The sequence below is a fragment of the Musa acuminata genome, chromosome BXJ2-2 (genome assembly GCF_036884655.1).
Source record: "Musa acuminata AAA Group cultivar baxijiao chromosome BXJ2-2, Cavendish_Baxijiao_AAA, whole genome shotgun sequence".
NCBI lineage: Eukaryota > Viridiplantae > Streptophyta > Magnoliopsida > Zingiberales > Musaceae > Musa > Musa acuminata.
The window spans coordinates 33,990,977-34,006,808 of NC_088339.1; the positions used below are offsets into that span (position 1 = coordinate 33,990,977).

Here is a 15,832-nt window from a genome sequence, read left to right on the forward strand (position 1 = left end):
ACTTTCTCCAAAATGCTCTCAGCTTCTTGCCTTTCTTAAAGCTGACTGGTGTTTGATTGTGTTGATTTTGTTGGTGTTGCATGTGATAAGTGTTAGAGCTAGTGTAAGGAAATTTAAGGGTAATTTTGATAATCCGATAAAGATAATAAAACGAAAAGAATAAAAGCACAAGAATAATATAAGTCCAAACTATTGAACTGAGTGACTTAAATCCAAATCAAACACTTAGGTTTTTTTTTATGGTGCTACTTGTGGTGTCTCTTGTGGTGTTTCTGACTTCAAAGCTCGTACCCTTATTTATAGTTCCAATAGGAGATAACAAGCCTGGTTTTCCTGATGTGGGACTATGGGACTTACCAAATTAACAAATCTCCACCTTGGTATGTCCCAACAAAACATGCTCCACTTTCTTCATAAAAGCCCCAACAGGTAATCACCAACAATGAACACCAATCAAGTCCAAGCACTGCTTGAACTTGTAAACTGGAAAAGGCTTCGTAAGCATATCAGTTAGATTGTCCTTCGTATGAATTTTCTGAACAAGGACTTTCCCTTCAGCAATGGTATCCCATTTGCATCCAACAATTTTCTTACCCGAAGGCGGCTCCACAAGATCCCCAGTTCTATTCCGATGGAGAGATTCAATTTCTTCATTCATCGCGATCAACCACTTAGCGAAATTATCACAAGAAACTACATCTGAGTAAGAAGTAGGCTCACCAACTTCACTTGTTTCTTCTACAACAGACAAAGCATATGCAACCAAATTTGCATATCTTTGTGGTGGTCGAATATCTCTCCGTGGTCTATCCTTGGCTATGAAATATTGCTCTTCCTCTGGATCAACTGCTTCAGTAGATTCCGGACCATCTACTAGCATTCTTTGAGTAGAAGAGTTCGACCGAAAAGAATCAGAACTACCAATATCAAGCTCCACCTGCTTCTGCGCACTATCATTTGTACAACTAGTAGATTCCTCTTTAGAAGATAACATAGATAATTCATCAAAAGTAACATCTCTACTGATTACAAATTTTGGGGATTTGGGATCAGAACATCATAATCTGTATCATTTCACCCCAGAAACATACCCAAGGAAAATATATTTTTTAGCTCGAGGCTCTAATTTTTCTTCATTTATATGCATGTATGCTGGACACCCAAAAATTTTTAAATCAGAGTTATCAGCAGGAGTACATGACCAAACTTCCTCCGGAGTTTTAAAGTTAAGTGCTACAGACGGAGCGCGGTTAACAACGTAACATGCCATATTAATTGCCTCTGCCTAAAAGTCCTTTGTCAACCCTACATTTGAGATCATACACCTTCCTCTCCAAAAGTGTTCTGTTCATATGTTCAACCACACCATTTTGCTGAGGCGTCATCCTAACAGTGCGATACCGAACGATTCCTTCATTTTTTGCAAAATTCATTAAAGTCACCTTCACAAAACTCCATGCCATTATCTGTTCAAAGCCGCTTAATTTGTTTACCTGTTTGCTTCTCAATCAAAGCCTTTCATTGTTTAAATGTTAGAAAAAATATCATTTTTATGCTTCAAAAAATAAACCCAAACTTTCCTGGAATAATCATCAATGAAAGTCAACATATACCTGGCACCACCCTTAGACTGAACATGAGCTGGACCCCAAAGGTCTGAATGAATATAGTTAAGAGTACCTTTCGTTTTGTGAACTGCCGGAGAATTGAAGCTGACTCTTTTCTGCTTTCCAAAAACGCAGTGTTCACAAAAATCCAGTGGCCCAGTACTCTGTCCGCAAAGTAGACCCCTTTTGCTCAATATGCTCAAACCTTTTTCACTCATATGACCCAAATGCATATGCCATAATTTGATGATGTCAGAATCAGACAATGATGATGACGAGACTGCAACTGATCCTGTGACAGTAGTTCCTTGCAAAATATACAAGCTACCAAACCTACAAGCTTTCATAACAACAAGAGCATTTCTAGAAACTTTCATAACTCCACCTTCAACTGTGTATTTACACCCAAGGGTCTTTAGGGTGCCTAAAGAGATGATTTTTTTTTAAAATCAGGAACATGTCTAACATTAGTGAGCGTCCTCACAATACCATCATGCATTTTAATTCGGATTGTTCCTCTACCAACAACATCACATGCTGCATTATTGCCCATCAAAACAATTCCACTATTACAAGATTCATATGTGGAAAACAAATCCCTATTAGGACACATCTGATAAGAACAACCAGAATCTAAAATCCATTCATTTTTAGACATCGTCCTATCATCAATAGCAGAGAAAATATTTCCAACATTCTCATCAATTGCTACACTAGCTTCAGCGGATTCAATAGTTTTCTCAACAATTTTTTTCTTTTGCTTTAATTTATTTTTTAATTTAAAGCAATCAGATTTAATGTGCCATATTTTATGACAATATCTGCATTTCAAATTTCTATGTCTGGATTTAGATCTAAATTTAGATCTACTACTGTCAAATTCCCTTTTATATGTTCTCCCCCTAACAACCAGACCTTCAGCCTGATTCTCTCTACTTTCCCCCAGTGATATCTCTGTTTATCTGCTCCTTAGATTTTAGTGCAGATTTAATTTCTTGATACGAAATTGTTTCTTTTTCATAAATCATAGTATCACGGAAATGCTTAAAAGATTAGGGAAGAGAACATAAAAGTAACAAGGCCTTATCCTCATCATCAATTTTTGCATTTATATTCTCAAAATCCATAACCAAAAAATCAAACTTATCAAGATGTGAGAGTATAGGTGTACCTTCAGTCATCCGAAGCATATACAAACTCTGCTTTAAGTAGAGACGATTCTCTACTGTCCTCTTCATATACAAGGCTTTAAGCTTGTCCCACATGCTCTTAGCCGTAGTCTCCATAGCTACCTCCCGTAAAACCTCATCAGAGAGATTTAAAATAATACTGGATTGGGCCTTCTTATCTATACCCGCAAGATTTTTCATTGACGTACCATCTGGAATGTTCTCAGCCCCCTGTAGTGCCAAATCAACTCCGTCTTGAACCAGAATGGTCTCCATCTTAAGTTGTCACATGCCGAAGTTGACATTTCTGTCGAATTTTTCGACAACGATCTTTGATATTGTCATTGTTGCTAAAAGATCCTGAAACCAAGCTCTGATACCAATTTGTTAGAGTTAGCCCCAGGAAATTTACCGAAGGGTAATTTTGGCAACTCGACAAAGATAATAAAGCGGAAAGAATAAAAGCACAAGAACACTAGATTTACGTTGTTCGGTCAATTAACCTTGACCTACATCCACAGACGAAAGATGAGCAAATCACTATTATAAAAGAGACTATTACAAATGCCTTAGGAAGGTGTTCCTAGGCCATAAAACACTCGAAAATAATAAACAAGAAAAACTTTAACTATAAGCCCAAACTATTGAACTGAGTATGGACTTAAACCCAAAACAAACACTTATGTTTTTCTTGTGGTGCCACTTGTGGTGTTTCTGACTTCAAAGTTCAGACCCTTATTTATAGTTTTAATAGGAGATAACAAGCTTGATTTTTCCAATGTGAGACTATGAAACTTGCCAAACTAACAATAAGGCATACTTGAAGGAACACTCTTTCTTTGTAAAGCCAATTCATTTTACCAAATGATCTTTTGCCTCACCATGCAAGCTGAAATTCGGAAGGAACATGCAAGATCCTACCTATCTCATCAGTAAATGATACGGTCATTTGTTGTCATCTTTAAAAATAATTTCCTCCAGAAATATTTCTCTTTGCTTGTCATTTTACATTTATAATTCATCGCAAGCATTAACTCCTTTATTACGCAATTATTGTACTGTACTCCCATGTTTCAGTTGACAGTGGGAGAAATGGCACTTTATTAATTGCAATCAAAATTTCGACTTGGAGAAATTTATGCTATGCTGAACATGGAGACTACTTGACCTGCAAGCTATGGAAATGCAACCTTCCATCAGGGGAACCAATCTGCATATGCATCTGTGTGGTCCATCAATTAATGGTCCAAATCTTAATTATTCTCCTTAAATAAGATTAGGTTAGAGAGAGAGAGAGAGAGAGAGAGTAGTAGTCATAAACTTTCTTAAGTTAGATGCACTTTTGGTTGCTTAAATTTCACATTACATTCTCTTGTAATTTGGCAACATCAGTACATTGAAGTAGGATATCTATTAAATAGTTCTTTCAGTAACTGCATTCTGTGACAGCAACTTAGATTTCCAAATTACATTATTTTGGAATGTTCTCAAAATACTTTGGTAGAACACATGGTTCTATTTATTGATTCGAGTGTTCCATGGTTGATCTTGACATTTCAAACTCAAGATATCCAACATCCGGATGCTAATTTGTGACTGCCAAACATGTAAGCTTGGTAGCCTGATGGATCCATTGTTGAGTTTTCATCTCTGTATTCCTGATCAAGTAAGATTCGAGATTTATTTGGATGTACAAGAACACTTTAGCTAAAACCTTGATGGTTTGATGTTTCTTGTTTCGATTATTTGGTTGTGTTTGCATAGGATGGATATCAATGTACAGATAGATATATCCAAAGGATCTTAGTATTTGGAGCCATATATATATATATTATTTATGCTTTATTAGTATTTACAAAATTGAATATCGATATATTTCTGAATTTGGCAATGGCAGAATGAATCAGACAAATGTATTCTCGCGAGGACTACCCGTGATGATTGATCACGGCCGTCCAAGGAGGACCCTGACAGCTGTCGAGATGCCGGTGGGTCCCGCTTCGCCACGAACCGTAGTACGGTCTCGTGTAGCGGCGGGGGCCGCTGCACGAGAAACAACGGCAATAAAGGAAGACGCTCGGATCTTAATCCGATGGATCGATCCGACGGTCCTATTTCGTCGTCTAGGCTATCGGAGGGCCAAGATTCTTCCAGACCTGACATCCGCCTCCTGACGCCGTCAACTCGCGGCTGCTACTTGCCGCGGCAGCGGGGCCCATCTGTTGAGCTGCCGTTTCTTAAAGTCTGTTCGACTTTCCACCAACCCTTTAATCCGCTTCAACTAATACAAAGACTAATCCAAAACACTATTAAAGAAGTCCCACGTAGATACATGCATTTGAAACAAAAAGCTAAACATGCAGGAAAAGAGTAGTAGAATACGTACTGACTACAAAAGTGAAGGAAACAGTTGCCGCAGTAGTAGTCTGAACGTTTCTTTCTCCTCTGTCTACTTGCATGAAATTTAGGCGTTAAGAATTAGGCTCTCTCCTAATTGAAGCTTAAGCGTGTAATTTTGCTCCAATCCTTCTTCGTCGCAGTCTTTCTCACTGTCAAGGCAACGAAATCAAAGTGGGTGGTGGGACTTCCTACCATTTCAAGTGGCTTAGGATTAGGGTTTTATAGCACCGCGGGAGAGGGTGGAGCGAACCGTGCGCGGCATATAACGGGAGACACTGCGAGTCCCGTCACCGTCCTCATGGCTTCACCACCCTTCTTCTTCGGTGTGTTTCTGGTGTCGTTAGTTCTGATGTCCTCGATCCCCGGCGGAGCACCGGATCTGGCTGCGGACGGCGCCGCACTGCTTGCCCTCCGCGCCGCCGTGGGGCGCTTCGTGCTGCCGTGGAACGCCTCCGACTCGCCATGCACGTGGCAGGGCGTCGCGTGCGGGTCCAGCCGCGTGACTGCCCTCCGCCTCCCCGCCGTCGGTCTCATCGGCTCGATCCCCGCTGGCACCGTCGGCAACCTCTCCGAACTCCGCGTTCTCAGCCTCCGCTACAACGCCCTCTCCGGCGCCTTGCCGCCGGACCTTCCCGCACTCTCCGAGCTCCGCAACCTCTACCTCCAGCAGAACCACTTCTCCGGCGAGATCCCGCCAGCCCTTGGCTCCCTCAAGAACCTCGTCCGCCTCAACCTCGCCGGGAACCAGTTCTCCGACGGCATCCCGCCGGAGCTCAACAACCTCACCCGGCTCCGCACCCTCTACCTCGAGACCAACCGGCTTGCCGGGGAGATCCCCCGGTTCGACCTCTCCAACCTCGCCCAATTCAACGCATCGTTCAACCAGCTCAACGGGTCGATCCCCTCCTCGCTCCGCGGGTTTCCGGTGAGCGCTTTCTTGGCCACGGGGCTCTGCGGGGGGCCGCTCGGGCCGTGCCCCGGCGAGATAGCGCCGTCTCCGGCGGCCAATAGCCCGAGTGGCCAGGGCCCCGTGACCCAGGTGCCGGTGGGAGGAAATGCTGGCGGCGGGGCCGGGAATGACGAGAAGAAGCTCTCCGGCGGCGCCATCGCCGGGATCGTCATCGGTTCCGCCGTCTTCCTCCTGATCTGGCTCATCTTGTTGATACTCCTCTGCCGGAGGAGCGGCAAGAGCAAGACGAGTTCGCTGGAGGCGGTGGAGGCGAGAGGGAAGCAGTCAGAGGCTTCGGCGGCGTCAGAGCGGGACAAGGGTTTAGGAGGAGCAGCGGGCGGGAATGTAGAGTCGGCGACTCCGGTAACAGCGGCCGGGGCGGAGAAGCTGGTGTTCTTCGGTGGCCGGGCGGCGCTGTTCGATCTGGAGGACCTGCTGAGGGCGTCGGCGGAGGTGCTGGGGAAGGGGACGTTCGGGACGGCGTACAAGGCGGTGCTGGAGATGGGGACGACGCTGGCGGTGAAGAGGCTGAGAGACGTGGCCTTGACGGAGAGGGAGTTCCGGGAGAAGGTAGAGGTCATCGGCGCCATGGACCACCCGAACCTGGTGCCGCTGAGGGCGTACCTGTACAGCAAGGATGAGAAGCTTCTGGTGTATGATTACATGCCCCTGGGAAGCCTCTCCGCTCTCTTGCATGGTAACCCATTTTGCTTCCTCCCCTTCCTTTCTCTTCCTCTTTGAGCATTGCTACATCTTTTCTCCTCCTTTTAATCAAATTAGATATCTGCAAACCTGTGGGAGATCGTCAACAGTGTTCTTCATTCGTGTGCATTTCGATTGGCTCGAGTTCATGGAAGATTTTTCGGCTACATCAGCCCGCCTGCTTCGACTGATGTTTGGTGGAATTCATTCTGCAGGCAACAGGGGTTCCGGCAGAACTCCTCTCAACTTGGAGACGAGAATTGGCATCGTGCTTGCGGCAGCTCGTGGCATCGAATACATTCACTCCGCCGGACCTTGGGCCTCGCACGGCAACATCAAGTCCTCCAACATCCTCCTCACCAAGTCATACGAAGGCCGCCTTTCCGACCATGGCCTCGCCCTTCTTGCAGGTCCCATTTCCTCTCCAACCCGCGTCTCCGGGTACCGTGCTCCCGAGGTCACCGACCCTTGCAGGGTGTCCCAGAAGGCTGATGTCTACAGCTTCGGTGTGCTTCTACTGGAGCTGCTAACGGGGAAGGCCCCGACGCAAGCCCTCCTCAACGACGAAGGCGTCGATCTGCCAAGGTGGGTCCAATCGATCGTCCGCGATGAGTGGGCAGCCGAGGTGTTTGATCCGGAGCTGCTGAGGTACCAAAACGTGGAGGAGGAGATGGTGCAGCTTCTGCAGCTCGCCATAAACTGTGCAGCTCAGTCCCCGGACATGCGGCCTTCGATGCAAGAGGTTGTCGTCCGCATCGAGGAGATCCGAAGTCGAAGAGCAGTCCACCGAGAGCAGCAGGACAACGCCGATGGATTAGAAGATGGTGATGACAGTTCATCGAGGAGGACGGACTCCATTGCCGAGTCTTAAGATCACCTGGCTGGCTGTGTTCTGATTTATGATTCTGGTGCTTGCTTCATTTTTTATTTATTTATGATTGAGCAAAACTTGCTTGCTCTTCTCTCTTTATTTGGATGAATACCTTCTTATCATTAGATTATGTATGTATTAATCTGTGGTTTCTTCACCCCTTGCTCGTCATATCTTGTTTCCTTCGTCGCGGAGGCCTCTCATAGATGAGGTCTTCGGGTTAGGCTGTATATACATCGATTAGGAAGGACTTTGGGAGTGCCTCTCCTTCTTTTGCTTTATTTGGTGAACAACAACACTCTTCTAATGTGTAGGGGTTGGAATTTGGGAGCCTCAAATGGTTTGATGAACTTTGAACTTTGACTTTGAGGTCCCATATACTACAAAGTACCTATTAACTTCTCCAAGAAAGAATATTTTCTGCAATTTGTACTTGAGAATCTTTCATGTGAGCACGCACTGTTGAGTTTAAGATTCTCCATGATTCTTTTTAGATTGTTTCAATGAAAAAGGGTAGATGTTGATTCTTTTAGATCTCACACTCCAGATTGTGCTATCCTGAGTTGTTGTTGTATATGCCTCCCTAGCAGTAATGTGGATGACTTAATTTCCATCATCATCACTATCATATCAATTAGTCATGAAAGTTAATAATTAGGTGCATGATGTTGGCGATGCATGCTGATAAAGACAAAAAACTGATCCCAGCATCCATCCAACACTCTTCCAGCAACACCTTCTTCCCCAGTCAATGGCCATGCGAAAGAAACGCTGCTGGAGTTGTTCACTTCCATCTGCCATCGTTGGCTTTTGGAGCTTCCTCCTCCTTCTTGGCTGATTCTATCTGCTTCGTCTGAGAGATGCCCCACCCCGTGTCAGCCGAAAAGAGCTAGTGGAAATGATGAGCAGTAGTAGCTCATGCCGTGCGATGAGGGGCGCCATCGTCGAGCGAAGCACAGATCCGCCTCGTCTCCTCGATCCGCAGGTCATGGTGGCTTTTCTCGTGCCCGTCGTGTGCTTTCTACTTTGAGCTGCGTCGAAAGCGTACGGCTTTTCCTCTCGCGGACGGCTCGCACTTTGAGGCCGAGTTCGCATTGGATCCGGTTCGGTTTTCCTTGGACCGGACCAGACTCCCGGTTCGATTTTGTTCCCGCTCACGCGATTCGGCTCTCCGGACAGCCTATCGGCAAAATTAGCTCTGATGTCCGCGAACACTGTCTCTACGTGGGATCGTGAGCGTGCAGGATCTCCGTCCTCCTGCTGCGCGGTGACCACACCGCGCGTTCAGAAGTCGAATCCGCACTGCGAGCTTATTTTCCTCCCTTGGATCAGCATCAAGATTCGGGTTCGATTTTTTGGGGCACCGATAGAGAGCTTATGCTCCTGCTTTGTGTTCTCTGTTTTGCCTGCTGCCGGTAATTGAGGAAGGGTAATATAAAAGGGGATCCGATCCTCCTCGCTCTCACTTTCACTGTAGTTCACTTAATGCTCCCCCCACGCCACATCACCCGCGACGAGGGCGATCGGAGGAGGATAACGGAGTTAGGGTTCCTTCGGGAGCTGATCGATCGATCGAAGCTCTCGGAACGAGATCTCAGTGGCGATCGAGGAGGAGGAAACCCTAATCCTCCGATCCGGTGCTGAGATTCGCATTTCGATTTCTTTTCCCCCTCTTTCCCCTCTTCTTTTGTTATTGGGTTCTTTCTCGATGTGAGAGCGCGTCAGATCCGGGATGTCAGATCTGTTCGACGACTGCGGGGAGGGGGTCGTCGGCGAGCCCGACGGGGGGAATGCGACGCCGACAACGCAGCCGGCGGTTCTGACGGCGTCTGTCTCGTCCAAGGGTGAGCCGAAGGCGGGGCCGACTCTGAGGCGGAGGGCCTCGATGAAGCCCAACTTGGATGTGGAGGAGTTCATTAATCTGCTCCATGGATCGGATCCGGTGAAGGTGGAGCTCAACAGGCTCGATAATGAAGTTAGAGGTGGGAATGTGGGTTTTCCTTATTTTTCTATGTTTATGTAAATGATTGATGTGGTGGGGAAATGTAGCTTTGTGCACTGAAGTTTAAATCTTTGGGGGGGGGGGGGGGGGGGGGGTATGCAGACAAAGATCGGGAATTGTCGGAGGCACATGCGGAGATCAAGGCTCTTAGGTTGTCCGAACGTGCAAGAGAGAGGGCAGTCGAAGAGGTGACTCGATTTTACTTCTTGTTGCTCGTTCTTTTGTTGCTTCCCATGTTCTCCTGGTTTATTTTCCTTGATCTCTATTCCTGTATGTTGCCATTTTTTTTCTGCCTCTTCTTTGTCTTATTTTCTGATGCTGCCTTCGGATATATGGTTGAAAGCTTATTTTCCTTTCTCGTTATTTTCTTTTGGGAAGCAAGGAACTGGTACTTTTTTTAAAGACCCTGTTCCTGCCATGCTATGGTTGTTTTATTGAAATTTCTCATTGTTTCCATTTGTTGTCGTTAAATTGAGCTTATATTAGTTCTTAGCACAGTCGACATGTGAGTTTCCTTTTATATATGATAAAGTAACATGCTGTGCTCCCAGTAGTTCAACTTATTTGCTATGGTTTCTGGGATGGAGAATGTGCTAAAGATTGAATCTTTTCTGGCTTTACTCGAAACATTTCCACGTGAAGGCGCTCTAAGATTCCATCTAAAATTGGGTTATGCTTTTTTGGGTTCAGTGAAGGAAATACAAATGGATCTTATAACTTTGAGTCGTGGATTCATCGGATGCCATCTACTTGGAGACAGGCCATATTAGTTTCTTTAGCCAACTAATGAGGATTACAATGTTATCCATGCCTTCAATTAATTTTGAAGTGCATTTTGATGCCAAAATGTTAATGCATTATTTATCTTTTCTTTTTATTTGTTGAATACTCTTTGATATTTGTTTCTTTAATTTTTGTATTCCAATCTAAGAAAAGACTAAGCTAATCCATGATATCAATGCGCTGCATTCTATTTGTCCTCTCACCTATATCAGCTGACGGAAGAATTAACAAAGCTGGATGAGAAGCTCAAGCTCACCGAATCGCTCCTGGAGAGCAGGGTACAACAAAAAATTCCTTCTTACTGTTGTTTTTCCTATTATGATTCTGTTATGAGTCTGTGGTTTATGAGATAGTGACTTTGCAGAATCTTGAAATTAAGAAGATAAATGATGAAAAGAAAGCAGCCTTGGCTGCCCAGTTTGCAGCTGAGGCAACACTTAGAAGAGTTCATGCAGCTCAAAAGGATGATGACATGCCTCCAATTGAAGCCATTCTTGCACCTCTCGAGGCAGAGTTGAAGCTAGCACGTCAAGAGGTTGTTTTGGAATCTTGCTCCTGCATAGTCTTATCATTCTTCCATTTTCCTTTGACAAAGTATTGCACCCAAATATAGATGTTCTCAGTGATTGAAAAAGGCGCTCGGGCGAGGCGAGGCCCGAGCGCCTCGCTAATCTCCCAAGCGGCGCGCTTCAAACAGGCGCCGCCTGGGCGCTCGCCTGAGCCCAGGCGCTAGGCGCTTTGGGCGAGCGCCTGGGTAAACCAAGGCGACCGAACCAGGATTTTAGGTTTGGTTCGATCTTAGTACGGTTGGTTAGTTGGTTCAATCGAACCAACTAAATCGATATAACCCTTACCCAACCCCAACCCGCTGCCGCTGCCACTCCCGATCCCGATCCCGATCTCGATCTCGCTGCTGGCAAACGCTGTCGTTGTTGCCGCTCGCCACTATCGCTGCTCGCAAACGTTGCCTCTATCGCCGCTCGCGCCTCCCGTTGCTCGTCGCTCCTGTCGCCGCTCGCCGCTGTTGCTGCTCGCAAACGCTGCCTCTGTTGCCGCTCGCGCCTCCCGTTGCTCCTGCTCCCACTGCCGCTGTCGCTGCTCATAAACGTTGTCGCTGTTGCCGCTCGCGCCTCCCGCTGCTCGTCGCTCCCACTCCCTTTCCCGCTGCCGCTGTCGCTGCCGTCGCTTGCCGTTGCTTCCTCGTTTCTCAGTCAGCAGGTTCAGTATACAGTATACTGTTAATATTAAGTTTATTTGAAATGATTAATTTTCAATACTATTAATAGATTTTCTTAATTTAATAGTATATTTTTAATTTAAAATTTTAAATAATTATATTTATTAATTATATTATATATTTTTATATTTTAGCGTCTCGCTTCGCTCGGGTGAGCGCCTAGCGCCTCGGGCGTTTTTGGACCTTGGTGCCTAGCGCTTTTTAAATCACTGGATGTTCTTTACCTGTAGCCAGCAACCACCATCATTTTCTATTGAATTAATAAACAACTTAGTTTTCTTGCAATAACTACTCAAGTATTTTCTTTTTTTTTGTTTTTAAACAATCTGTCTGATGATTTAAATTCTTTAGCATCTTAAATATTTATATTTGAACACGTCCTGTTGTTGGGTGCACTCTTTACTTTTCACAATCTATTCCCCAACGGCTATTATTCACAGTGAAACAAATTTGTGAAAGATCACAACCTCACACTGGTAGGATTTCTATTGCTTTGCGAGCTTGGCTTTAATGTCTTTCTGAATGTTAGTTATTCTGGTCATTGTGATATTTGTATGTCAGTTGTGTTGTGCTCTTAGGAGATAAGAGTTAACTGTTCAATTGGTTGCAAGGCACCTGAACATTTTTTTTGGGCATAACACCTTGGGCTTATTTATGAATTAGCAGAAAAAAAGTGAGCTAGTAAAATTGGAAACTGCTGAAGATAGCTCTCCTAGTATTGCAGAATACCCACATGCTACTTCTCTTGTACAGATTGCAAAGCTACAGGATGACAACAGGGCATTAGATCGTCTTACTAAATCAAAGGAAGCAGCACTTCTGGATGCAGAACGAACTGTACAGATTGCTCTAGCAAAGGCTTCTTTGGTGGACGATCTACAAAATAAGAACCAGGAGTTAATGAAACAGATTGAGATCTGTCAGGTATTCAGGATGTAAATGCTTATTTAATTTTCAGTCGTTGACTTTGGACAAAGTTTGTAGGCTGTAGTGCTTTTAAAAGTTGTTCACTCTATCCATTGTTTGCTTTTAGGAGGAGAACAAGATCTTGGATAAAATGCACCGACAAAAGGTTGCTGAGGTTGAAAAACTTAGCCAGACTGTGCGAGAACTAGAAGAGGCTGTTCTTGCAGGTGGTGCAGCTGCAAATGCTGTTAGGGATTACCAGCGGAAAGTTCAGGAGATGAGTGTAATATGTTCGGCTTTATTATGATCTATTAGAGAAATTTCTTTCTTTTCTTGTATTTGAACTACTTAAGTCATTAGAGCATAGATGTGCATTTTTCTCATTATCATGTTTGTTGTTTATTTTCTCAGGAAGAGATGAAAACCCTTGACCGTGAACTTTCTCGGGCAAAGGTTACAGCTAATAGGGTTGCAGTGGTAGTGGCGAATGAATGGAAGGATGCTAATGACAAAGTAATGCCTGTTAAACAGTGGCTTGAGGAACGAAGATTCATGCAGGTTAGCATTAATTGCTCGCTAATTTACTTCAAGATGGAGTTGATATATCCTGGAATATTTGTTTTCCCCAGATTATGTATCTTCTTTTTTTTTTCTAGAATTTCATTGGATAGGCTAAACTCCCAATACTTTTTCTTGTTGTGGTGAACATTGTCGTCATTTGACTTTTGTTTGCAGGGTGAGATGCAGCAACTTCGAGATAAACTTGCCATTTCAGAGCGTACTGCAAGATCTGAAGCTCAATTAAAAGTAGAATACTTCACTTTCAAATTTTAACATATTTATGTTCCATTTGTTGTGACGTAGATCAAGATATATATTGACAAGTGACAAGTTTTTTGACTTTTCAGGAGAAGTTTCATTTACGGCTCAAGGTTTTAGAAGATGGATTGAGAATGTCGGCAAGTGGTACTAACCGTATCAATGTGGAGGGAAAGAATGTAAGCAATGGTCCTTCACGTCGCCAGTCCCTTGGTGGAGCTGATAATATTCCAAAGAGTGCTAATGGCTTCCTGTCAAGGAGACCATCATTTCAGATGAGATCTTCTATATCTAGTAGCACAGTTCTGAAACATGCCAAAGGGGCATCTAAGTCGTTTGATGGTGGCACTAGGTCATTGGACCGTAGCAAAGCCCTTTTGAATGGAGCAGGCTTATTGCTGAACAAGTCTTCAGACGCAACTAGAGATAATGTCTTGCAAAACAGTTGGAAAGAAAATCCAGATGACAAAACTACTGAGTTCCCTAATGTCGACGCGGATGATTGTGTATCTGGGTTATTATATGATATGTTGCAAAAGGAGGTTATTTCATTGAGAAAAGCATGCCATGAGAAGGACCAAAGCTTAAAAGACAAGGATGATGCAATTGAGGTAAATGTCTTTGTTGCGTCTTTGTACAAGTCCTGCTGCCATTTTCCAAGGCCTAACTTTTTCTGTGATATTCTTAATTAGATGCTGGCCAAGAAAGTTGATACATTGACTAAAGCGATGGAAGTGGAGGCAAAAAAGATGAGAAGGGAAGTAGCTGCAATGGAGAAGGAGGTGGCTGCTATTCGAGTGGAGAAAGAACAAGATAACAAGTCCAAGAGGCTTGGCGGTTCCAAGGGCCCGACGAGTACTTCTCAATTGCTACCAGGAAGGTATGACAACTCTGTCTGTGGTATTTGTCATTTGTGATCACTTGGCTAAGATTCTTTTTACTGCATATCAGTTCCTCTTGATGATTTTGGTCTAGATCTAATTGTTGTTTCTGCTGCATAATTTGAAATTGATATTTCATCAAATATAACATTTATATTAGCTGAATTCTATTTATATTGAAAGCATTGACTAGATTTTGTAGAATATGATTGTGATATACCCTTTAGATGGGACTCCAGCTTTTGTTGAACCTTGGAGATTGATGATAAATCAAAATTGGCTGGCATATAAAATCAATTGATTATAGACAAATCAGGCTTGAGATTGAATTCTCTTTAGAATGTAGGGTATTAATTCTGTAATGTTTATTGAAATTCTTGGTTCATTAACTAGTCAGTTCTGGCCTTGTTTCTCACTGACATATTATAGGTGTTAATTTGATACATCTGCATTATCTTTTGATAGCCTTCTCCCTTGCGCGGAACTTGTAAAGGAAAATAGATTTATTTAATTGTACTTAATTTGTTTGCTTTGTCATTTACTGATTCTTCAAACCTGTTGCGGCTTTGTGTCCATTGGCATTTCTTAATGTACTAGTATGGCATCCAACAACGGCTTAATACCATAGAAAGTTCATTCACGAAAGGTCCAAATAAATTCACAGACTATAATATCCACGGACATGTTTTATGTTGTAGAAAAAATATTAGCACTCAAACCTAACATTAATGTACCAGCTTCATTATAATGAATCAAAATGATGAGGTTTCATGTATAGAAACTGTAAAATTGCTTTCTAATTACTTAACGTTGTGTCTTTGCTTCCGTATTTAGGACTCTGCCTCGTAGTGGGTCGATGCGCAATCAATAACGAAGAAATACAAGGGTTGAAGATATCAACGAGATCCTCTGCATCGTTCTTCATCCCTCGGTCGAGTTGATCTTTAGACTTAAACCAGCACCAGACACCCTGCAACACTCTGCCAGGGAGCTCATTTGGAAAATGAGATCCTGTTCGCTGCCAGACTTCGACTCTATATAGTTTGGCTACAGCAAGTGATGCATGGGTTTGCTAACTTCATGACCTCTTATTTTGGTAAGACAATGTCTTATTTGTTTTGTATAGCCTGGTGTATCCTTGTTCTTCAGCATTCTACAAAGTCACGCCAGTAGTGTTTTGGTTTTCCTTTTTCTTTCTCCGCTTCTTTTCAAGGATGTGGGAAATATTGTAATTCCATATTTGCGTTTGCTTGCGTGTTACACACTCTAATTGATTGTTCCTAGATTTGTGTGTGTTATACACCCCCTAATTGGTTGATCTTGATTTCCTCTGCTCTCCCTAAAACTGGATCATGTGCATTTGGTTGGTTCTCCATTTGTGTTATTAAAACTTGTGGGAAATGTGAGTTGGTGAGAGAATGTACAAAAGTTATGGTCCTAAATTTGGGAACCACCAGAGGGCCCAATTGCAATGGCATCGACTTAAGTTGATTCCTTTAATTATGT

At 43.7% G+C, this 15,832-nt stretch overlaps 2 protein-coding genes across 2 annotated transcripts; both read left to right on the plus strand.

The window, feature by feature from the left end:
• Positions 1 to 5,338: 5,338 nt before the first annotated feature.
• LOC135606242 (probable inactive receptor kinase RLK902) lies at positions 5,339 to 7,855 on the plus strand. The gene is made up of 2 exons (XM_065097197.1): positions 5,339 to 6,822; positions 7,043 to 7,855. Exons 1-2 carry the CDS (start codon positions 5,475 to 5,477, stop codon positions 7,696 to 7,698), a joined length of 2,004 nt encoding a protein of 667 aa, XP_064953269.1. The 5' UTR covers positions 5,339 to 5,474; the 3' UTR covers positions 7,699 to 7,855.
• A 1,304-nt stretch (positions 7,856 to 9,159) lies between these two features.
• On the plus strand, positions 9,160 to 15,650 carry LOC103976756 (microtubule-associated protein 70-1). Its single transcript, XM_009392078.3, has 11 exons — positions 9,160 to 9,680; positions 9,803 to 9,888; positions 10,696 to 10,761; positions 10,848 to 11,018; positions 12,474 to 12,644; positions 12,754 to 12,909; positions 13,038 to 13,184; positions 13,362 to 13,433; positions 13,535 to 14,056; positions 14,138 to 14,325; positions 15,161 to 15,650. The coding sequence occupies exons 1-11, from the start codon at positions 9,431 to 9,433 to the stop codon at positions 15,195 to 15,197; spliced, it is 1,866 nt and encodes a 621-aa protein (XP_009390353.2). The 5' UTR covers positions 9,160 to 9,430; the 3' UTR covers positions 15,198 to 15,650.
• Positions 15,651 to 15,832: the final 182 nt, after the last annotated feature.

What these genes read in the sequence shown, in the direction of transcription:
- LOC135606242 (XM_065097197.1), top strand. Translation starts at nt 5,475, where the DNA reads ATGGCTTCACCACCCTTCTTCTTCGGTGTGTTTCTGGTGTCGTTAGTT. An exon ending in CCTCTCCGCTCTCTTGCATG is followed by an intron (nt 6,823 to 7,042) that starts GTAACCCATTTT and finishes TTCATTCTGCAG; the next exon opens with GCAACAGGGGTTCCGGCAGA.
- LOC103976756 (XM_009392078.3), top strand. Translation starts at nt 9,431, where the DNA reads ATGTCAGATCTGTTCGACGACTGCGGGGAGGGGGTCGTCGGCGAGCCC. An exon ending in GCTCGATAATGAAGTTAGAG is followed by an intron (nt 9,681 to 9,802) that starts GTGGGAATGTGG and finishes GGGGGTATGCAG; the next exon opens with ACAAAGATCGGGAATTGTCG. An exon ending in AGGAACGAAGATTCATGCAG is followed by an intron (nt 13,185 to 13,361) that starts GTTAGCATTAAT and finishes TTTTGTTTGCAG; the next exon opens with GGTGAGATGCAGCAACTTCG.